The following is a 25466-nucleotide window of genomic DNA, read 5'->3' on the forward strand; positions in this document are numbered from 1 at the left end:
GCTGTCATTAATCATCACATCAGGCTTTCCTGACAATTTATTTTAATTGTTTGCCATAGTGACAAAGTGCTCTGTGTTGGACCTGCATGGTGGAGGTCTTCACTGAATTGTGCTTTGATCCTCTACTGAATCTTCCTCCACCTGCAGCTGTGTATTTCCACTTCTCCGCCACTTCTTGCTTGCTCCAACATCGGATGCTGTGTGCCTGAAAATGTGTGATGTTATCCCTATATTTAAACACTTTGATGGCTGAAATTTCACACAACCTTTGAGTGTGGCCATTTTGATCGGGTATAAACACTTGATTTCTGCCATGGGTGGACAATACCCCCCCCCCCCCCGGAATGTGTGCTCTTCCCACTGTTCTTCATACTCTTCACCAGACTGCACCTCGGGAGACCCGTCTGTTAAGCCCCTGAAATTTGCAGATGACACAGCAGCAGCACCCCCAGAGTCAGGAAGTGGGCAGAACACATCACTGTAGACCCCTCACACCCTAGATGCAACCTGTGCCAAATCCTGCCCTCTAGTTAGTTCTACATAACATAGTACGCCAAAACAGTAAGACACAATCCCTGACCAACCAGTCTGTCTTCCTTTGTTGCTTGCCTTTTTCTTTCCATTCTGATAGAAACATATTGTACAACTTCCTGCAGTGCATTATTGTCCTAATAATACATAAGTTTGTTGTTTGTACAGAGGGTTTGGAAGTAATCAACAAAAGTTGCGGCACCTGTAGGAATTGTTTGCATTAACTTTCAAGGCTTCATTTACTTCCACTGCTGCAGGAAAGTAAGTTAATCAATATTTTAATCCCTCTCTACAGGCCTGTTTATTATGAAATATACATGATTTTTCAGTTTTTGGTTTACCTTGGGCAGTTTACTGCTTGCCTTTGTACCATTTAACATTATTCACTGAACTGCTTAAATTTTGATAAAAACTGAAAAATTGGGGGTATTCTAAAACTTTTGACCAATCATCCATCTATTGTTCTCTCTACAATGCAGCACTGTTAATAGCTCTGCTCTTGAAACATTGCACAGAGATCAAAGGTGTATCAATCAGCATTCTGCCTTTGTCTCTTTCTCTTGCTCCTGCAGTGAGATGATGTCTACGGAGGTTATGCTTGTCTTGCCCTTTCTAATCCCAGGAAATCCCAGGTCTCAGTACTCTATATATTTTTGCCAGCATGATCAGTGCAAGGGTATCAACCAATATGCAAGTCAACATTTACAGTACAAACCTTTTTGAGACAAAAAGAAACCCATCCCAAAATCTTAATTAACCCAAACCTGTTGATTATGAACCAGCGCAGATGTATGATTGAATGTAAAATCTTCCTTCATATTTATTTTGCAGGGAGTATTGACATAATAGCTAGAGATGAGATATGCATTCTTAACTACCGAATGACAAGCAAATCAAAGGAACAGATGGAAACTTTACCAGTTCAACAATGAATACACTGATAACAGAGCTACATGACAAACCTGTCCATCAGAGAAAAGAAAGTCCTGTCTTCTTACAAGCACTCTTTTAGGTAAATATTGCATCAAAAGACACCCACCACAAATCAAACATCTCAGGAGTCATCACATTTAATGCACGGCTCTTTTTCCGCCCCTCTGTCTCCCAGTGATGCATTAAAACACAGGATTCTCTGAGGGGAAACCTGTGATCTCAAAGAAATATTTATTTTCTCAAGCTGTGAAGCAGTTCATCTGAGATGCTTCAGAAAATTGCTTCTATTCCCCCTTAGTGGAAAATATCTAAGACTGTATACAGCTTTGCTGCCTTTGAAAATTTATCCCCTGCAGGCTTTTTGGCCACTCCTAAATCCCTTAGTTACTTTCATTGTTTGTGTTGGTGTTAATATTTCATAAAGATGTTTCAATATTTATTCATCTTTTTTTGCCACATAGATAACTGTCTCACTAAGTCCCTTGTATCATACATTTTAATGTACTGAGTGATCGCGTCCCGCAAGCGGTGTGTGCAAGTTTTTCTACCCCTCCCTCTGTAGTACAAGCGTCTTCATTAATAAAACATCATGGATGCCTCTGCCAAGAATCGCTCCCTTTCAATAAAAATAGCGTACAATAGGCTGGCATAAAAGCTCTTATCTATTTAAATGAAAATGACATACATCATCTGGTGTTGTGATCAAAGCATCAAAAAACATTTAAATTTCATATTGAAAATGCTGTGCTATTAAAAACAATCACTGCGGTATATGTTTTAATTTTTGGTTGAATTCCGTGTCCGATTTTTGTAAATAAAAAATAGTCCATTGAATGAGCTGTTGCATGAAATGATTGTGTAAAAAGAATAAATGAAATGACAAAATGGCCAGCTGCTGTAAACCTTTTCACAGCGTGATTGAGTATTGAGTTAGTGAGATCCTTTTGATAAGTAGTTAAACTACGCTGTTCCGTTAGGGAGTAGTCCTAAAGTCCTGCACTGAAAATACCACCAAAGTAAAACAAATGATGTTAGTATTATTGGCAAAATGTACTTAAAGTATCAAAAGTAAAAATACTTGATGAAGAAAAATTGGCCCTGTGTGTGTTATACAGTGCTATCATTATACTACATTATTACTGATGCAGCAAGTAGCATTTAGATTAAGGTCATTTTAACTGCTCTATATAGAGTTGGGTGGTTTAATTAGATTTTATAAGCTGATGTTTTGTATATAAACCATTCATCAGTAAAATAACTAGTATATATAGATAAAATAACAGACTCAGCGGGAAGATGCTAAAATGTAGAGCTGTAGAGCTGAGGGGAACTGCTGAGTTTGATGCTAATTATCTACAGTTCATCTTTATGAGCAACAGTTATTACATTGAACACCTTTAAAACAACAAACATTTTGGTTATAGCACCTTTGTTACATTCCACCATTAATGTTAACACAGAATTTTAGAATTACACTCATGTCAAAATGAGAGCTGCTCTGTGTTTATGGAAAACAATTCAAACTTACTTCAATTTCCACTTGAACTTATTTTGAGTCTGAATGTGTATTTCAGCAAAGATACAATATCACGTTATTAGCTGGGGAGCAGAGGTTACCTGAGGGTGAGTCAGTTGGCTCTGGGCAAAACTGGAGGATTCAAACAGGGCAGATACTTATTTGCACATGCATGAACTATCTCCCAGTTTTTCTTTTCTTTCCATCATTACCCTCTCTTTGTCTTCCGATTTGCTGATCCTACCATCCATGTTGTTTTCTGTAAAACACACCTGGCTGCTGGTAAAAAATCCACTATTCCCAGTTGCTGTAAAACAACACAGCACAACACACCAACAGCTCATGTAACTACATAGCTTTGCAGCGTCTTCAATATTTAACTTCATCCCTTCATACGTGGCTTGTTGGAGCTGAATTTTTCATACGAGCTCAAAAGCCTACACAGCAATGTCTCACACAGGTTTACATGCAAATATAGCAAAACCCTAAGCCGTGATAAATTATTAAACCTTTTAATGCCTGAAAAGTGAAGATATATCTTCAACAGAGGATGAATAGAGTCTCTAAAGGAAAATGAACGGTCTCAAATGTACATTTACATTTTTCTTTGCAAGACTAAACTGAACAGTGTAAGCTTAAATAATGGAATTTGGACAAATCTTAAATTAGGTCTTAATAGGTAAGGAGAAATACCTGCCCTTTCTAAATGAATGGTTGTCACCTTCACACAAGAACCCCTTTGATCACTACACTTATTAAATCTTTTTAAAAAATCCAGATCATAATGACAGGCATATTGTTAAGAATTAATACTTTTAATGCCTAAGCACTAATCATGCAGGAAACTTTTGACACAAATGGTCACTCTTTTGACACAATGGTTACTGAAGAACTGAAAGGGAGGCTGATTGTAAATTATCTGCGGCTCCTATGGCTTGAATCAAAAGGAGCTCAATCACCATGTCTATTTGTACAGCGAGCACCGACCCCTGTTTCCATGGCCATTAGTCCAAGAAATCCACTCAGACCGACTCAACTCTGTAAAAACTTCTGGAAACTGAAGTGTGAACAGTCAAGGTGAACAGGAGTTTCCTGCAACATGTCAGAGAAGTTTAGAGAATCTCAGGGAAGGACGGACCCTTAGGGGCTGGAGGCAGCAGCTTCGTCCTTCTGACTTCTCCAAATAATCAGCTGGTGAAGGATTATTTTGTGCTGGAGATGGATTGTTGAACAGGTCAGTGTAGTGTTATATTGTTTTCAGATAACTTGTTTGCTATATATTTATTGTTTTTTATTTATTTACAAAGAACCGTCTCTTCAGATTGAAATCTCTCTTTTTTTGGAGGACATCTTGAACAAATTGGCAGCACAAATACATTTCATAAACCAACACAAGCCAGCAGACACAGAGAACAGATTAACGTAGAAAAGTAGGGAAGAACCTGTAGTGAAAAAGCTGCATTTGCCCATTCACAAAAATAAAAATGTACAAAATGATTTAAAGCAGCTGTAAATTGACACAGCTGACAAGAATAAAGATGTTGAAATATAACTAATGAATTCATATCCTGAGCGTAGCTTCCTCGAACATTATTTCTCAGCATCAGGAATGAAAATAAAGTGGAAACAATGTAGAGCAGCTTCATACTGATTCTTAAAATTGTTAAATGAAGGGTTGGGTTTTATTTTCAATTAAAACATGACTTGTCTTATTATGTTCATCTGTTCTAATGTTTGTGGGATTGTTTTGTATTTAATTTTGGATAAAAATTGTCTTCTGCAATGTACAACAAAACAAACATTATTAAAAGTAGACAACAATCTTTCATTCTCTGTGAGTCCATAATTAACCAAAGTTCAAACAAATCAAACTGAGACCCAGTAGGGAAAAAAGGACATTAATATTTCAATTTTTCTCTTATTAATTTAATCACATTTCATATGCTGATTTGAATTGGCCACGCTCCTCCACTCAGAGTTGACTCTAATCCCAATCTAATTACTAATTATACGGTTGGAGGTTGATTGGCCCAATCCTCCCAGCCAAGGCCAATTTGACTCCCTCTGATGTCGAGCACCTTTCATGTGCAATGTGTCCCAGGTTTTGAGGACAAAATGTGTGTGTGTGTGCGTGTCTCTGTGTGTGTATGTCTGTGCTTTTAATCAAATCATTATTCAGCACCCTCAGTCAATAAAAAATGAAAATGTTTTCCCACTGCTTCAAGCTGACAAAAAAAAAAAAAAAAAGAAACAACAAACTAAAAGATCTGACCCCAGGCCGTTTCTATTAAATGATCTGAAAACAAGTGTGTTTTGGTTTAATAATGCAGCACACTTTTTTCAAAAAAAAAATCTTTTGACAAAATTAACTGTTTTGCCATTTTAGATCATTTACATAAAGACAATAAGCTGATTATCACCTAGTTATACACACGCAGAAGAGCTTTTACTGTCATGGTTACACACACTCCTGGTCCTCGCCTAATCACAGACACCTCTAATCTTTTAGGAGCTTCAACAATTAAGAGGACAAAGCATTTGCAGCAGAGAGATGTTATAAATAAACCATATGCATCTCTGGAAAATATAATTGCCTGACGTGTGGTAAATCTGATATAAGATATTGAGAATATCATGTGCTATATTGTAGATAAATGTAATTAATAATGAGCCTATTTCAAGTAATACTCTCAGTAAGATTAATATATTATGTGGATGAGTGATATTGTGTGTTAATGGCTATAGGTGTCAGTACTCAGCTTGCCCTACTGGTGAGCACATAAACTGTTCCATGGTCAGTTTTCCAGGGCATCAACTATTACAGCACTGAGCTCAGGGTGCCAGTGGAGTGTGATGTCATTTCCTGGGTGAGTATGAGGGACACTTTGGGTTGCATCAGGTTGCAGCACAGGTGGGAAGAACATCAGGTCTTGACATTACTGACGAATGGAACGAATGACGCATTTCAGTGTGTGTATTTATAATTCACTGTCTGCGTGTGCACACGCCCAGGTGTGTGCTCAGTCTGCCTTACAGACTAGTCCAAAATCCGGATTAGCATTCTCAACCTCAACCTCAAACAGGATTCCTGGTGTCTGTTATATCTAATGCACCAGACTACATTCCATACTCCATCTGGCGTTCACCAAGAATGTTGCTCAGAGCGATGAAAATGCTTTAAAATGCTGTTCTGGACTTGCGTGTTATATGTGACAACATATTGTATTTCAGTCTTCCTTAGTCAAGCTGGGCTACATCTTGAAGTGCTTAACCTACTCAGCAATGATTGAAGTCCATTGAATGGAAACAGAAAAACACTGTGTCACTGTGAGGGACCTATTCTGGCCAATAAAGAAAATACCTGACAAGTTAAATGTGAAGAAATTTAAATTAGTTAGACAACTGTTAGCCTTACTGTTTGTTTAATGTCATACTGACCTCTCCCTGTAACTGATGGCTTCTGCTATTGATAGCCCACCCTTTGCAAAGGGTGGGGGTTCTGGGGGCCTCTGCTTACTGACTGATGTGTGAAAATGGCAGAATGTGTTCTGCTTTCTACTGACATCTTTACAATAGTAGGAACCTAGAGGACCAAATGTCTCTTGTGATACATAATCATATCAAGTGTTTGCAAGATTGTCACAGTAATAATGAAATTAATGAAAACTCACAGATGCCAGAAATGTAGAAAAAAAAAAAACCCAAAAAACAACTCATATAAAACTCTACAGCCTTATTTCTTTGATGTAATTTCTTTCTTTTTCATCAAACAAAATGCTTTCACTGAAAATACAGCCACTATACAATATAGCCATGTGTGACTGTAAAACCTGAAATAATGTGATAAGCTTTTGCCCATGTGTCCCCCATGTCAATCAAACTGTAACATACTTTAATGTGAATAAAACCTGTTTTTAAGGACATTTTAATAAATAAACAATCCGTGTTTTAATGACATTCATTTAATTATATTCTAATTTTAGTTTTGAGTTAAAAGCTTAAACTGACCCTGGTTGTTGTCTCTTTTCTCTGTGTGGCAGCGCTCACACATTATCACTCCTCCAAGTTGTGCTCGCTGCAAAGTATGATGGAGGAAGGCAAGGGATATTTTGTCATGAGAGGGAGCACACAAACAACATAAAATGTTTTAGCACCAGAACTTTAATGTTCCCAGAAATGTATCTTGAGTAATATTGCTTCAGAAAGACAATCAGAAATGTTTTACTTTAGAGGTCCATAATTTACTAATTATTTCCCAATTATTCATCTAAAGAGAATATAGAGAAATTTTTAAGAAAATGTTTAAATCTTTTAAATATAACAGTACTAGAGATTCTTCTCTATATACCCACATACCCATTTTTTTCCCAGTTCTACTAATGAGCACACACTGGGTATGTTCTCATTAATGGATGTGCAATCAGTTCACAAATTTGATTAATGTTCGTTCAAAGCAGGACATTAAAATATCACAAACTGATGACAAAGTAAATGAAAACAGAGCCAATTTTTATGCAGTGGAAATCGATTTGATGGTAGGACAGAGATATATAATTCAGTATTCTTCTTTGTGCATCATCTTTCCCATAAAGCTACAACCTGGGGGGTGTGGCAGATGGCCGGTGTGCAGTGATAAAGGTAGCACTGCCTTGAACGGGTACCACTGGTGTCGCCTCAAGAAAAAAAATACAAAACAAAAAAAACATACACACACAAAACCAAAACAATGGCAACTTGATCTTCTGTCTACTTTTTACTCCTGTTCCCTCATTCTCTAAACTCCTATTTCGAAACAGTTTGGAGCTATGACCAAATAGGGCATCAAAGATAAAGAGAAATTCCAAAAAGTTTTAAAAACAATAGGAGTGTTCATGCTTCGAGTGCAGAGTAAAACAGTGGAAAATAATGCAGGTGCTGCTGCAGCAGGAATCTGCTCTGTTGACATAACCCCTAATAAAAGTTTTATGTCACTATTTGAGTATATAGGGCTGCATGTGTGTGTGTGTGTGTGTGTGTGTGTGTGTGTGTGTGTGTGTGTGTGTGTGTGTGTGTGTGTGTGTGTGTGTGTGTGTGTGTGTGTGTGACTAGCCGCTTGTATCTCATAGCAGCGTGGGCAGTGTGTGTGTATTTGGAAATGTCATCTCAATTAGTTGTTGAGCCCCGAGTCGTGAGAGCTCTGACAGGGCAGTAATAAATGGCATCACACTGGGACTAAAATATACCACAGCAACTGCAAGGAATGACCAGAATATTCTATTTCCTCTTAACAACTTCCCGCTAGTGAGTGTGTGCAGGACAGAATGATAACTGTGTGGGCAGTTGCTGTGTATGTCGCTGAGAAGCAGAAAAGGAGAGCCCCCGTTGAAGCTATAAAACATACACCATGTCTTTATCATCTTTTATCTTTGTTGCTGTGTTTTGAGGTGCAGTGGCCAGCTCAAACATTGCCTCTATCCTTGCAATTTCCTCTTCCAGCTTTGGCAGCTGTTTTGAATTTTTACATACAAATCTTCCATGTTTTCGTTGTTTGCGGCCCCACAGGCAACATCTACCTCACGTTTTTAGGAAGCCATTATATCTGCCATCAGACGAAGACTTCAGATTATCCTCATTCCCTCCCGATGATGGTATAGATTCAAGGCGGCTGTAATGGAGGCTTTGCATGTAGACAATTAGGGTCTTGTGTAATTAAACTCTTTTATTTATCACAGTCATTACATGGGCCACATCTGAAGACAGAATACGGACATTAGGCAAGTCACATTAAAATGTAATTGACTGGTAAATAAAGTAAACAAATAAATTATATCCGCAGCTGTGCAGTTCTAGTCAAAGAATAAGTAAGAAAAAGGCTGCTGCCACAGCCTTGACTGTGGATACATTAGTATTCAATTCTGATGCTTGTTTTGGAATCAGCCGCATACCTTCAAAGCATTCTGCTTCTGAATCTTTCTTGTTAACATTTCAGCCATTTCTACCTCTTCTGAATTTTTCTTTTTTTTAATAAAAATTAATTTATTTTTTGTCTCGGTAAGATGAGTGCCTTGACTTCTCCTGACTTCATCCCCTGCAGCCGTAACTGGTGGTGACGTCAGGGTGTGAAGCAAATAGGTTGCCAGAGTAGACTGTCAGTAGTGACTTTTGACAGCCTGCGTGATGGAGGTTTCCAACAGAGTCATGGTCGTGTTAATGACTGCAACGCACAATGGGCCTGATTTAAATGCACCAATCAACCCTTATCTAAATATCAACCCTGATTATTAAGTAGCTCAATATCAGTAGCACTGATTGAAGACATTTTACTATTAATTATTCCAATAATCTTTGCCCAGGAAGACTTTGTGTTTCAAAATATCTTGTTTTTAAGAATATCATTTTTGTCTTGGAATTGAATTAAAGTTTGGTTCATCACCACTTAGCAATAGGGTTAAATGATGGAATATCACCTTGGGTGAAGGTTATCAAAACAAAGGAATGTTTGAGATTTATAAACATTCATATTTATGCTTTCTGTGTATATACTCTAGTGTGGATGAGTTGCAATGCATTTTCTTCTTATTTCTCGAATTTGACTTTAACTTGACTTGAATTTGACTTTGAGAGTTAGAAAAACACACCTTAGATGTAGTGAATCTGAAAAAAAAAAAAAAAAGAGCATGATAGTTGTAAAACTACTGGTCTAGAGACCAAAACTGGAACATTATCACTTTCAGGGCAAATAAACTATTTTTTGGACTCAGATTTAATATATTTCTTGAGAAAAAGAAATTCGGCAAAACTTTTTAAAAATCTTTTTCATTTTTTAAATTTCACTGAAAACAACACGCAAACCCCAAATTACTTTGAAAAGAAAATCATACCACGAGCTGAATGACTTCCATTAAACATTATGAACATCTGTGAAAACCACTGACTTGTGACTTTATTTATGTTTACTCCCAGAACCATATTTATTCACCCTTCACTATGAGATGTCCCAGGTTTGGTGCAGCCAATGAAAACAGCATTGCTATCTGTGTATTACCCATACCTCCTGTGGTTGTGCTTTGCTCCTTCATACTGTGCTGGCCCCAGCAAAACTGATCTGACATCTCCAAATTGGATGGCGATGAAACCATATCACAGTGTTCAGATTTCAATTCCACCCCTTGGGGAAATATTGTTTCAAGCCATTACTCTTCATCAAGGGGACGTCATACCCACTCTATGCAGCTATTGTCCTCCATGGCCCGTGTCTTCAGCTGTGCCCCTGAGACAATGGCATACGTGATGTACAAGCTGCTGAACTCCTGTCATGTAGCCACAAAGGACCTCCGCGCAATGATCAAAATCCTTAAATGGTGCTTGCATAGAAATTTCATCATTATTTCGGGAGTGAGATGCATCAAACACCATTCACTTGATGAGATGATCATATGCTGAAATGGTGTAGTTTACAAAGTGCTTATTAAATAGCAGAGTGTCATGAATCACTTGGATACTGTGATCTTCCCCACTGTCTGTGTTGAATATGCTCAGTTGCAGTGCGACTGGCATAGCACCAATGATCCATGCCCGCTCCCCATTCATCTTCGCTGCTTGCTCTGTGTACGAAACGTCACAAATTACAGCCCTGGTGGATTCACACTGCTCTAATCCTCAGCAAAACTGTGAAGGGTTATGTGGGGGAACCCTGCCAGTTACCTTGGGGGACGAATGATCTCTCCGACCCACCCCTACTAACCCCGGTGCTCTTATCACAATGGGAAAAGATCTATCTCTGCTTAATATTACTTGCACCTCCCACCAGCAGAACAGAAGATGAATCATACCTGTCAATCCTTATCCCTGGTGCAGGGAGGCCATGTTTGTTTATATTGATTGGCAGCATATGTGGCACAGCTGTTGCTGGAGGAGGCTGGTGCTGGCAGAGGTTTGTTTATGCTTTCCCTTGGCAACAGTACAGTTGGCAGGCAAGACAGCAAGCAGTATGCACTCGACTAATCAATACAAACAATGAAGCAGCAAATCAGGAGTACTGTTGGAGCAGACAGAAATGAGGGAGCAACTAAAGCTTTTGATTATTTGGTGCTCAGAAATTATTTTGTTTTGAGATCTAGTGAAATGTGTTTTCATAATGCTTAGCTATTCTTTGTGTTATTCCCTCAGTGTGTGTGTTTATATGAATGCAAGCGATGCATACATTTTTGTCTGTCAGATGTGTGTATTTTCTCTGGATTGTTAGTGGAAGTCTTATTCCCTCGTTTGTCTTTCTAATTATTGCACCAAAACTTAGGCACGGATAATGTTTACATGCTTTCACTGTAATTAATCAAATACTCTAACAGCTACTGTGTCATGTGCTTACATTTTGAGCACTTTCAGGTTAAGGAAGACCTTCAGCTTTGATTATCACCTGAAACCAAATATACCCATGTAGGTATATGAAGGTGTGTGAATGGTATGAGTGTAAGAAATCAGTGGTGCATAAATGCGAGGGCTCAACAAATCATTGAAATCCAGAATCATGTGAATGTGTGAAATTGTAAGTGCAAGTGTAGGAAGTGGGGCAAATTATTCAAGGTGCAGCATCTGGCAATGATTAGTGACCATTAATTGGTGTTAACTGGTGCTACTAGTGTTTACAGAGTTGAAGGATAATTAGCTGGGGGGTCAACTCAGGGCTGAAATTAACATGTCAGAACTCTGCAGCTGTCTCATGACAACTAGGCGAGGTAGTGGTTGGTGTACCAAATTCTTTTGGCAGGGCAGTGTAGGATTATGTGGATGGTTGTGTGAGTGTGTATGTGATGCGGATTATTACAGGTATTTTACTGAGTCAGTCAGTCAGTTATTGTATGTGTTTTTTTTTTCTTTTTTTGTATGTGTGTGCATTCAGGATAAAAAGAGAGCGAATGAGTGTTTAAGTGTCTGTCCTGGTGTGGATCACCGCATGAGTCAAAGTGACAAAAATTAAGCACCTCAAGAATAGCTCTCAGCAGGGTCTAGACTAGACTTGCCAGAGTAAACAGTGAAAAGAAATACTCTAACCTAGCCAGCCAGTCTGCAGTGTGTCCATGGGGGGACCTAGCGGAGATCCAGCTGCAGCACCTGCATAAACACTAAAACTCAGTGTGGGCAGACACCACACACAGCTGGGGACACAGGCAAGCACTGTGCTATGGAGAATGAAGTAGACACTGCTCTCTGATTGGAGTTTGTTGTGGAAAGCTCATGCACCATCTGTATCCGAAAGGGCGGACATTGTCATTTAACCATCTGTGGATCAGGGAGACAGGAATAGCAAGGCAACATATCATCCCTGGTGGCAGTAGCATCCATCACAACTTTGTGGAAGCTAATGGGAATCAATATGAAGTAAAGATGCACGTGATGGTACACCATACTAATACTGGGTAGTTCCTCACTTTGCTCTCAAAACAGACTCAGCTCTCTGTGGCATGGGCTCCACAAGATGTTGGAAAGGTTCCTTTGAGATTCTGCTTCATGTTGACATGATTATGTCACATCAGCCCTTCAGATTTGTCAGCTGCACATTCATGCTGCGAATCTCTTGTTCTACCACGTCCCAAAGGTGCTCTATAGAATTAAGATTTAGTGACTGGGGAGGCCACTGAAGTACATTCAACTCATTGTTGTGTTCATGAAACCAGTTTGAGATTGATATTGCTCTGTGATATGGTGCTTTATCATACTGGAAGTAGCTATTAGAAGATGGTAAACTGTGACCATAAAGGGATGAGCACGGTCAACAACAATACTCAGATAGGCTGTGGCATTCAAACAATGATTAATTAGCATTAAAGAGCCCAAAGTGAGTCATGAAAACATTCTCCACACCATTACGCCACCACCAGCAGCCTGGACTGCTGACGAAGACACTGGGTCTATGGGTTCTCACCCTATCATCTGTTTGCCTCATCAGAAATCCAGCTTCATCAGACCAGGCCATGTTTTTCCATTCTTCAACTGTCCAGATTTGTGTTTTAATTCTTCACAAAGACATTTGACAAAATGTCAGTGTTGATGAAGCACAGGTTTTCTGTAATTACTGTTTATTTGTTTGTTTTCTGCTCAACTCTGTTTTATACCTGGATCTTCACTGCATAACATTTTTCTCAAGTCTTTGCCAACTGCCGCAGATCACAAAGGAATGTCTGCTGTGATGGCCCTGACACATCCAAACCCTCCTAACACACTAGAGGATAACTCCCAGCCATCAGAGCCGCTATGCTTCGACGCAGGATAATGACTGAAGCAAAACGGGGCTAAATCCATTGTATGATAACTTATCTCTCTAGGTCTGTGGGGCTTTTTTTTTTCCTTATATGAGGCCTTGCGTTTCATAAACCCCAAATTCATTTCACTCTGTATCTGTACTGATACAGTTTCCCCATCAATGAGAGCGAACTCTGGGGCTGGGAGATAGAGAGGGGGAGAGAATTCACTGCACACTGTAGGCATGGCGGGAAAACCAAGATAAGAATATTAAACAGGAGAAAGAATTGTGTCTTCTCCTCCACACCAATAAGATGACTGAGGATGAAAATGAAAAGACAACTTCAGTCTCTAAGAATTCATATGACAGAATTTAGAGGGCAGTATGTGTTTCGATGTACTTGTTTGTATGAGCATGCACGTCGTATCACAGTGACAAAAAAATTTCATGGGATTTTAAACCATTGTTTTATGGAATGTTACTTCAGTTTAATTGTGCAAAATATTTCAACAATATGCATATTACAATAATCTGAAATGTGCAAACTGTGCAAAAACCAAAACTAGGGTCCTAAATCTCATTGTAAATCAGTCACTGTAGTACTCTAGCACTGATACTCAAAATGACTGCGAGAGAGCTATGAAGAGAACCAGAGTGCCTTCCACCCATAACATTTTTGGACCTGAGACCAAATTCTGAGTGTATGAGAAACTAATGGATTGTCTAATGATTCAGGCCATACAGTGGGTGGAGCTAAGAGAAGCAGAACTGAAACATGCTTTTCCATATTTAGCCACTGTGGAGGTTGTTTTTTATATCAATGTATTCTACATTGATATAGAAATAAAAATTTCAGAAGGATGCAGGTTAATTTAATTATATTGATTAAGCCAGCTAATGATATGGCGATTTGGGACCATCTCTGCAGATTTTGTGTTGTTGATGCGAGAAATTTTAAAAAGTTCTCCTTGTGAAGCTCTATAAATGTTTTAGTGACACTGGTGTGAAACTTTAAAAGCAACATTTTTAAAGATTGTAGATCAGGTAGAGCACTAATTTGGAAAAATATACTTTTACTCATATTGAGATTACATTCTGCTTTTTGTCCAAATAAAGTTATGACGTAACGAAAAATATCATGGGGACTGATTTAGAAAGGTTAGAGATATATAATAATAAATCATCCACATTAAGTGAGACTTTTGGGAGCACATTTTCTAATCCAATGTACGTTATTTTAGCTGAGATTTTAGTGTCAACATTTAACAAACTCACTGGTCTATATGGTAGAAAGACAATCTTGCTGTTTACAGCTGACATTCTGTCAGATAATTAATCACTCCCCCTGATGATGACTGCAAATTGCCCAAGATTATGTTGAGACGTCTTCATTGCTGTATGTAGGAGGAGGTGATGGCAGCAGAGCTGCCATTTAGCCTGCCAGTGGCCCCAGGCGAAGCTTCTTCTCTAGCATTCTTTTTAATGTCTAGCAATTAAAGGCTGTCTAACTGCCTTAGAGAAAGAGAGATGGAGTGAGAGAGAGGAATAGTGAGAGAGTGACTGAGTGTTAAAGAGTGAGGTTCACAGAGAGACAGACACACACACACAAATAGATATCAAAAACAGACGATCATGTGAGGAAAACTGCCAAGGCTTAACTCATTTTATACAGTCTCTGTCGTGTGGTCATCCAGTACAGCAGCCATTTGTACAGCTGAAATTCTATTTAATTAAACAAGGGGTGTTCAGTTGTTGGTTAAATTTTTCACTTCACGCTAACAGGCCCTGAGGGACATCCTCCTCATCTTGTGTTATCTATACATTTCAGTGATGTGCCCAATCCATCCACTACAACTGTTCATCAGGCAAATCAATCCTGCTTAGTTTTCATTCACATTAGCAGTTGATGCTAATGCTTTCCATATCTATCAGTGTGACAGGCACAGCACGTTGGTTTGTTTCACTCAACGGGAGAAATTAATCACACACATTTAGTGTAACAAGAGAACATTTGAGCTCTGCATTAACTACACTCATGCTGGTTTTGATGGCCATATTAAGACAACATTTTCAGACTTCTCATTGAGGCTATTTGTTAACAGTTCTAACTTAACTGTCATGGCAGCTTTTGTTCTAGCACATATGTAAATTGCATGTGATTATTTAGTATCAAATTATAGTACATCCAGCTCTCTCACCTGCTCACCATGACAGGATGTAAAAGTTAAAATAGGAACTGTAATGGAATTTCAGTGTCACACAAATGAAAGCTTTGTATGTGAATATGCAGGATAATTTCCTGTTTCCTGGGCAATATTTCAGTTGATAAAAATATCGTCATTGACAAATGTAATTTGAGTACTTGTTCTTCCATCAAGGGGCAGTGTTAAAGTGCTCACTGTCAACGGCAGTTTTATGTACAGTTAAGCATAATGCAGGCACATTATAGGCAGATTACATCTATTAGTTACTGCTGTGCTGCATGCAAATGGCATGCCCATGGGAGTGCAGAAAATCATTTTAAACTTCAATAAGTTACAAGCGGTGGCATGTCTACCCATAATCTGCACAAAGCCCCAGGCAGCAATGAGGCTGGATGCAATTAGGGGGGAAATAAAATTCTGCACAGTAAACAAAGAAAAAAATGTAAAAAGACTGATGAAAGAGAAATGACATCGTGGAGTGAGATTGCCTCGTCTTTGATGAGGTCGGCTGTTGCTTCCTTTAATTGTCACGGCATAATGCTACTGTTTTCAGCGAGGATAACTATGCTATTTATTGTACTATGACAAGGAAAGAATGACTTAAGGCCAACATATCAGACTAATACGACTTTTTAATTAATTAGAACATTAGTCATTGTCTCTCATAAAAAATAACAACAATAAATAATAATAATAATACAATTTTATACATTTATTTATGAATTGATTTCAGAAGCACTTCAACTAAAAGAAAAATTGTCACAAGGTGATTTCAATTCAGCTTCTGTCGTTTTCAGTGAGCTTGGCATATGCCCTTCTCAAGCTACATACACTGTTGCCCATAAATGTAATAATTTTGTTTTCGGACACATTTCTCCTTTTATTCCTATTTATGCACATCAGTAGTCACACTGGAAGAGACTGTTCAATAAAGATATAGATAATCAGACTGCTCAATAGAGAAGATATACACTTTATCTATCAAGACTAAATCACATTGTCACAATCATTTCATGAGAAGATGTAAAATATATTTTATTCCATCTTTATGGGCAACAGTGTATTTTAGCTACAGTAACAAGCGCTCTGTTTAACTGCATCATAAGTAACATAGGTCCAGTTTAGCTAAATATCCTCAGCATTGTTTCATGAATTAGTGTCATGTTCCAAAACAACTCCAAAAGCAAATTATTAAATTATATTATTTCTATGACAGTATTTACTTTGCACATGATAACAGCATAAAGAAAATGGAACCATTGTGGGCTAATGTTTTTTTTTTTTTTGACAACTGAGAAAGTGAAGCTTTATAAGGACCTGTATATCTCTTTTATAATTTTCACCACCTGTTATAATATTTCTGCAAACTGGCAAGATTCATCAACAGCTACCGATTTATCTGCCATCACTATGAATGCAGTACATCCTACAACAGCTTTGGGATCGAGGAAGTTTTGTGTCTTGAGATGAGAGGGAGTGCCCCAACGATCAACTCCTCACGTGCTTGTCCAGTGTTTTTAAGATCACCGTCCCGCCCCAGCTTCGTGCTATTGGTCCACTCCACACAAACCCGTGTATGATTGGATTAAAAGTCTGCCCGTCATCGACGTTGACGCATAAACCAGGAACTACCAGTGGAAAGAAGTGGTGTGTTGGCATTCTGGAGACGTTTGGACCAAAGTGCAATAAAAAAAAAGCGTCCCGTCTGTCGTCGTGTGTGTCCACAGACAGCAGTCAGGCGCTTCGTAATGCAGAAACACCTCTACTAAGCGACATATTCTCTCGAAAAACAACGACAGTGTAAGTATCTTCGTGAATACAATGACTGAGATCTGCCTCCAGTGAGCTACATCTACACTGGGATGTTTTACGTTTAGTTGAGTTGAGTCATCATATCAGTTTGCTCAGAGGCTAATATATGATTCCTGAAAGATTTTTTCCTCCGTGTTCGAGTCTGCCGATAGACAAGAGAAAGTGCAAATGGACGAATTGTGGATTTTAACAAACCTAAAAGTCTGTCAATAGTAGATTCATTTCACGCTTTACTGACAGATAGAGAGCTCTGCTGATGAATCCCAGAGACCACAGTGCCCCAAAACACCAAGCTTTGTTGTAAAAGATGCGTGCGCCTACACTTGGTTCCCATTTTATTTTGTCTACCTTGTTTAAACTGATGGAGTTTAATTCATTTCAAGAAAATATATCCTTCCATATAATCCATCTTTTTTTTGTAGGACTCTATCAGACTACATTACTTTTTAGTAAGACACCTGAGTTTATTTTCACCCACTGTTACTACACAATTCAGTCGTCTGTTTTGACCACATGCCTTCTGGATCCAAGTCTAGAGGGAAACCATTTGGCATACCTGATTTCTGTTCTATCTGTTTAGTCTTGTGGGATATAAACTTAGATTAACTTAAATTATCTTGTGCAGCACAGTGTACCTTGTTACAATGGCAGGTGTTACTGCACTAGGGAGGGAAACCTGTGCCTTTTAACTGGGGTAACATCAATCATAAAAAGCCCCCTGGTAAAAAAAATAAAAATAATTAAATAAAATCACATTGCTAAGTGTAGTTTAGATCTCCAGTAAAGTGAGATTAGGGTTAACGCTTTTAATGACCGGAACGTATCATTCAGCTTGTCATCTGTGAGTGTAACATGCAAAATTGGTTAGGGAATTATTATTTTATCTGCACCAACAATGCACTTGTCAGTGTGCTTAGAATTTTTTTCTAATAGTCAGCACTCTTCCTTGCTACTTATACTCCACAGCTGCAAATTCAAAATATACTGTTAAACGTCTGTAGAAATTTCAGTGAGGAATGACTACCGGTAATGACAGAAGCTTCACATGTGTTGCTTTTGGCAGTTTAGATATAATATTATGATGTTGCTACACAGTACAACATAGCTGGCAACTCTGAGCGCCTACTGTGTCCAACTGTAAACATTACATTTGGACAATTTCCTCTCTTCCTTTTGTCCTCCTCTCACTTCCTTTAATTTGCTGACTCTGGTTTTCAGCTGCTGGAAAACAATAGCTGTGCATGCATCCTCCTTCTCTGCTGGCACTAACAGTGTTAGAAATGTAGGTGAAAACAATGTTTTCAGTGTAAGGTAAAATTCAGGTCTCCCACGACAGCAGCAGTCTCCCATGAGAAGGTATCAGTCAGCACAGGCAGCCAGCCACGCTCCTTGAACATGCTAATTCAGTCTCTTTCCCCTATTCCCCGGCTACACCTCTAGACTCTCCACCGCTCTTGTTCTTCTTGGATGCACATAGATACATTTTTTCCTTTCATATTCACCTCTTAGTTCTCCCCGGTGCACACCTGGTTACACATTTTTCTTTCTGTCATGTGTAAACATTGCTTTTTTTCCCTTCTGATAATCATTTGTCATTAGATTAGCAGGGCATGGTAGATTTCTAACACTATTTGTTTAAGCATATGTGTGGGTGCGAATGTTTCTTTTAATCATTCTCAAATCTTTTAGCCAGTAAACAGGTAAGAGATTTCAGTCTCATCAGAAAGCACAGGCCTGCCCCTCAACTCATACTTGCTTTTTCCACTATTTTAAACAAAAGGCTACACTATTGATTGATGCAGTGTGTTGTGGAGGAGCCTGTCTGGAATTTAGAGTGCTCACTGAGAAACAAGGAAACGCACACACAAGTATTATACAGACGTTATTTCTTGTGAGTGTGCATCTTTACACGCACATGCTTTGACGCAAATGCAAAGCCTTACTGCCTGGCATTTATTCTGTTACACAAGCATAGTCACACACTTGCTTAGTTACATGTGGAGCCTAAGGATACTATTTATATTATTCCCAACTCTTTCTCTTTATGTCTTCCCTGTGAGCTGTAAAGGTAATCAAAGAGAGAGCTCATGGTGTGAAGGGAAATGGCGTTAGACTAAATGAGATGGATAGGAAGTGCACATACTGTGAACGTAACACATCGAAGGTGGTGAGAATGAATTTAATTATGTCTAGCAGATGTATGTGAAAGATAAACCATCTGCCTGATCAAAACTGACTACTCCTCTCTATATATGATTGTGTATTAACTTGAATCCTTCCTGCAGATTTCACAAGTTATCTCAAGCTACAGTAACAGGAATGGAGCTATATCCGTATTTGATTAAACTAAATGATCAGGTGTAACACTGAGACCCAGCTGTGAAATTTTCTCACTCTGATTTTCACTCTGTTTTTCTTCTCATGTCTTGTCAGGCTGCGGAGGGAAAATGGGGAAGAAGGATGCCAGTGCGACCAGATTACCAGTTGATCAGTACCGAAAACAGATTGGTGAGTCATCCTAGTGATGGTTAATCAATTGATTGATCAATAGTAAATTAGTCAGCTATAATCAGATCAAATAATGGTATTGGTATTGTCAGTAGATTTGATATTTTGACATTGGTTGGAAACAAATTTAAAGAAATGGGCAGATGGCTTTTGTTTCTTTTATAACTTTAAAGAAATTCTTTGGATTCTCTGGGCATTGCCACTAATTTAGCATTGTGTTTACTGTGTGACTGATAGTTTAATCAAAAAGATAATCTGTATATTAACTGACAATTAAAACAATAAGGTCTGTAAATCTATGATGCTTTTTGACAGTTGAGATAGGTCTTCGACGACTGGTTGTGTAACTGCATTTCAACCAAAATCATTACTCACTGCTTGATGTGGGCAATCTTACCACAGTGGATTAATCAACTCAGCATTCTCTCATACAAGCAGACTATGTCACACTTAATAAATAATGATGCACATGATACTGTTTTGCAGTGAGCAGTGCTGTAGTGGTTTCACATACTGTACATCCCAGACTGTATTACAGCTCAGCTTTTGAAGACCTTTATCCTCATCGACTATGTGAGAATTAACATAATTTCTTTGCACAGTCCAGGGAACTTTTCCAATTTGTGTTGGACTGAAATTAAACTTATACCAGACTCACTGGATTAGAACCGGTACACACGCTGTGTAAGTAATTACATTTAGAGATGAACTAGCAGCATCTGAGGTCACATTACTGACGGGTAGCAAATTCCACGCTTAAAAAACAGCCCCTTTGATATCAGTCAGAAGCTGTTTTGTCAGAGTTCAATACCACACTAATCCTGTGGTACTTTGTTTCCCCATCTTTCCTCTTACATCACAAAGGCCTAACTAAGGCAATATGGTAGGTATCAATCAAAAGTTTGGTCCCCTTTAGCATGCCAGCTGTGGTTGCTTGAAGATCACAGCTCATATCATGTCTTTTTGTTTTTGTTTTCCTCTTGTGGAGCAAAACCAAAAGGTCGCCATTGGCAAAGCTGGATAATTGTGAGCAGCTATGACTGACGCAAACACAGAGGGAAGCTCTGTTCTCCTTATTGGCCTAAAGTTTTTCTTCAGACCCTAGTAGTGATATATTGTGCACATGAAACTTGGCTAAGTAGTCTTATTAGATACCAAAGGGGCCTGTTTTTGGATTAAAGGAAGATGTATCAGGAACCTGTACAAAGGATTTCTATGAGTTCCTTCATAGAAATGGCAACAATCACAGCTATAGAGGATGAGTTGAAGAGAGTGGCACAATCTAGACAATGAAAGTTACAAGAGGACAGCTTTGATGTCTTTGAAGACTAAATGTATCCATGGGGACTTGACATCCTCTGGCCACAGGAAGCCTGAGAAGCAGGTTCATTTTCAGAAGAGGTCCTCTTATATTTCACATTTCAACTCCTGTCTGACTATGACTAAGGTTTTTATTTTTTTTTAATATCATTTAGTGACACAGGCCAGAAGACTGAAGTTGTAAAACTAGCAAGACATCTTGAATTGGGATGATGTCGACTACATCTCTGGTGACTCCGTGCATTAGCGGATGAAAACTGGCTTGCTTTACATCTCCTGTCCCGGCTTATCACCCTCATGTAGGAGTTGATGACGCCATCATCTACCTACGTCAGCGAACCACAGGCAGCACTGTGAGAATCATGTTCTTTGACTTCTCTAGTGCCTTTAACACAATCCAGACCGTAGTGCTGTGAGAAAAGCTCCAGATTACGCAAGTAGATGCCTCCACAATCTCCTGAATTGACCGCCTGACTGATGGACCACAGTTAGTGCGGCTGCAAAGATGTGTGTCTAAATGGGTGGTCAGCAGCACAGGAGCGCCGCAAGTGACTGTCCTCTTCACTCTGTACACCTCTGACTTTCAGTACAGCTCTGAGTCCTGAGTTCACCATAGTCTGGTGTTCTCAAAAAGCTGTGCACCCCATCTCTATTCTGTCTTTGTTTGCTGTTGAGCAGTTTCATCAGTTTGCAGGAGTTTGAATGGAGACAGATTTTCTATTGTAAAAATATCACACCCATCTAGTCTCAATGATAAGCTGCTACCTTCTTGTTTTCTTTAATTTATCAATTAAAATGTTCTGTACGAATCCAGACCCACCCCCCCCCCCCCCCCCCCCCCCCCCCCCCCCCCCCCCCCCCCCCCCCCCCCCCCCCCCCCCCCCCCTTTCCTTCTGAAGATTGTGTCAGTTATGACATTGTTCTGGTCCCCTTCCTCCCAGTGAATGGCTGTTTGTTGGCCCCTGGTGGTACACATCCTCTGATTATTCCAGGTTTTATATTTCCTGGTAGTACTTTGGTGTTAACAAGGCTCATGAGTGAGCCTCTTAACTCAAATGTTTTCTGTTGGTGCATGTTTTTCATTTTGCACCTTCTTTTCACTTTTACATTGTCCTTTTTGTATCGGATGCCCTCTTTTTTTTCCTTCCCATGCTATTTCTCTAAGATGAAAAACGGATGTCACTGTCAAACTGACAGGGATCATGATATTTTTCTTACTCAGGCAAGTGATTGCCTGTTGAGAAATTCCTCTGTTTTGTTTACTCTGCCAGACTATAAGAACTGGGGTCTCCTAGAGCAGCGCCACAGCTGCATATGTTTTAATATTGGGACAGAAGAATAGGATTATTTAGCCTGCAGATATCCCTTAACCGTCTGCCATTGTGTGAAACCCGGCAGGTTCAACAAATAAGAGACAGACATAACATAACAAGCTCATCTCCCACTGTCACATCTCTTACCAGGGGTGCAGAAATCTTTAAGTGTTTTCTTTCCTAGCACGTCTCATCAATTCAAAAATATGTAATAGAGGTGTCAGGGACACTTTGGTCCTCTCTGTACCTCCGCCTCCTTCCAAACCCTCAATTTTTACCGTTTTTCCTTTTTGAAAAGAATGGCCATCAGGCAATTTCAGGGAACTACTGTTTAACAGCAAAGGTAGAAAACAGAGAGAGGGGCGAAAAAGACATTGGAGGGGAAAATGATGTCTTCAAGGATAGCATGGGGCTGGGTCTTCTGAGAGCTGGAATGGGCCACACATGGTAATTTGAAATCGTAATAGGTTGGCTTATTCATGGCACATCAGCAGTAGTCCAGGCTGGTTGTTGAGCTGTACCATCATCTCTGCTGGAGTGCTTTTGTCATGTCAGATGGCCATCAAGGGGCCACTGTTGTCACTCTCTTTTTAAATACCATTATTAAGCCTGTTATAATTGACTGCACCAGGCTGCCCTCAGGAGAGGCAAAGCTATAGTGTTCTTACATGGAAGTGCAAGTGGTCACTCTGTTCAAGTAATGACTGCTGCTGCCCACAGAACAAGCTAGGGAAAATTGTCTGCACAGATAAAGACTCCTAAAATGCCAAGTACAGAATGGCAAACTGGAAGTTATTGGCTTTAGAAGGCATCATTTCATATTGAAAAGAAGATCTCACTGAGGAAATTGTGTGTCTTGCAATTAAATGTGATAAATAATTCACTTATATCAGGCTACAGTATATCGGTATAGGTATAAGTATAGTTGTTTTCCTGTTCTCGTTATATAACAAATGCTGTAAATGTAGTTGTTTTGAATGCTTTGACTGAAGGTCTTACATAGGTTGAAAAAATCATTTTCATGGCAAAAAACTGACTGTTGTTAAGTCATAATCATATTTTCCACGTACGTGTTGTCTTCCGCCACCACCTGAGAGTTGGCCTCCTCTCACAGCCCATGTCATGATTCAGAGGACAAGGCATGAATGTGTCCCATGTGTCTGGCACAAGCCTTCTAGTTCCACTACCATGCATTCTGGCAGATGCCAGCGCTCTGCACCATGTGGTCAGTGACTATTTGGCCGCCATGCCGGATAGACAGAGGCAAAGCAAAGCACGGTGAACTGTCAGACACACTGTCAGTTCATGGCCTAAATTGTCCCAGGGTTCCCAGAGTGTACTGGACAGTGGGTTGTCTGTCCAAATCACCCCATCACACTCCATGTAGGGCATATGCAGGACAGCTAGTCTCCATAGACACAAAAACACAAACTCATACTGAATTCCTCAGGCATATGAGTCTTTCTCTTGACACTCTCATGTGCTTTTTTGTTGTTATTTTGCCTTCATAACAGTGGTGTACAGTAGCCTTTGACACATTACAGTACTGGTTGGCTTGTGCATCATTGGTAGCATTGGTAAATGTTATTACTGTAATTCAAACATGTGACACTTTTCGCAGTGAATGGGTGGTTTCTTTAGAACTATCCTGCTCCTCCAAAAACTGAAACTATTTTGTTTTTCAAGTCGGCATTAAGGGCTTGACACACATGAGTCAGTGTTCCATGGGTTTCACTGATCTTCCATTAGAGATGAGCAACAGGCAAAGTGATTTTGGTGAATTTTCCTGAGGCTGTCCAAGACTTGTAGAAGATGTAGAAGATATAAATGAGACAGCAGCAACTTAGATTGCAACAGTATGCGTCTCAGAAACGTAACTCTAGTGGGTCAGCTCTTTTAGTTTCTTGTGATCATAACAAAAAAACATCAGATCTAATGTCTTTTATTACATGATGCATGACTGAAATGTAGACAACATAAAGTATGTTAGAAACGTGACAGGCATGATTTCCTTTTACCACAAATAGATGCATTGTTATATGCCAGAATCATGACTTGGCCTGAAGTGATGATTCTCCAGCTGCATGAAACTGTCACGCATAGCTCTCTGCCTGTCAGACTCATCAGAATATTAACAGCGTGTAAAGGAATACTTCAATTTGTCTATTATATAACCTCTTAAAGTGGGTTTTTCCTGGGTCAGAATGAAACAAAGGTACCACCTCAGCCATGATGTAAAGAACTGACATTTTTTTAAAATTAATCTGTGGACCTAAGTTTCACAAAAACTGTATATTGTTGGTTGTATATTTGTATATGACAGGTGGCTATATGTAGCTATATGTAGCTTAAAAAGAAAAAACAACAATAAGGAATTCACAAGGGCAGCTAAATGTTGTCTTCTGTTTGCCAACATTTGATCTAATCTCACTAAGTGAAACCACAAAAGCAAAAGTCCGTAGTTAACAGGGAAATTAGTGGATCTGTGACAGCAGTACTCTTGCTTCTCCCCTTCATCATCTGTCTGTTCCGCCTGAAGCAACTGTCCTGTATTTTGCCTACTTACTGCTCCTGTTAATAATGTGAATTCTGCTGAAGCTTTGGTGCTATCCTATATTGTTGTCTTTTCACCCTGTGCCACTCAGGACACAATTTGGCAGGATTTAAAGTGTTTAATGCAGGTTCTGGTAAAGATTCAAACAGCAGCATGTACGACACACATATTTACTACTCATGTTTCTTTTCATTCAGACAAATTGCGATACTCTGAGATGTCTACCCCTCCTCTGGCATCATTTTAATGGCCAGATTGTGTGACACACAAATCACATACCTTTATGCTCCCCCTTCAATCACGTGGCTAATTTTAGCGAATACCCCCTACCAGTCTCGTTATGCTAAGCAGAACAATTGCTCAAGATAAAAACTAATTTCTCCACAGTCTCAATCAGACACCATTTACAGTTAGCCGCAATGACGCAGTGATGAAAAACGATGAAACACATTTAAGGGAATCTGCAGTAAGTGGTGTGGGAGGTGAGGGCCACTTTCACTTTTCTCTTGTCTTCTTGACATGAAATCAGTGATGACTTCAATGAAAGGCACTCTCA

General features: G+C 39.2%; 1 protein-coding gene across 3 annotated transcripts in view; it reads left to right on the forward strand.

Annotated features, from left to right (window-relative positions):
• Nucleotides 1–17038: 17038 nt before the first annotated feature.
• triqk (triple QxxK/R motif containing) overlaps nucleotides 17039–25466 on the forward strand; it is an 82101-nt gene continuing 73673 nt past the window's right edge. For all 3 annotated transcript variants that reach the window (XM_041054080.1, XM_041054082.1, XM_041054081.1), the window contains exons 1-2: nucleotides 17039–17203; nucleotides 19649–19723. In XM_041054080.1, the coding sequence (XP_040910014.1) occupies nucleotides 19663–19723 (61 nt within the window). In that variant the 5' untranslated portion in view covers nucleotides 17039–17203; nucleotides 19649–19662. The remainder of the gene's footprint in view (nucleotides 17204–19648; nucleotides 19724–25466) is intronic.

This window comes from Toxotes jaculatrix, chromosome 13 (assembly GCF_017976425.1).
Source record: "Toxotes jaculatrix isolate fToxJac2 chromosome 13, fToxJac2.pri, whole genome shotgun sequence".
In the NCBI taxonomy this organism is placed as follows: domain Eukaryota; kingdom Metazoa; phylum Chordata; class Actinopteri; family Toxotidae; genus Toxotes; species Toxotes jaculatrix.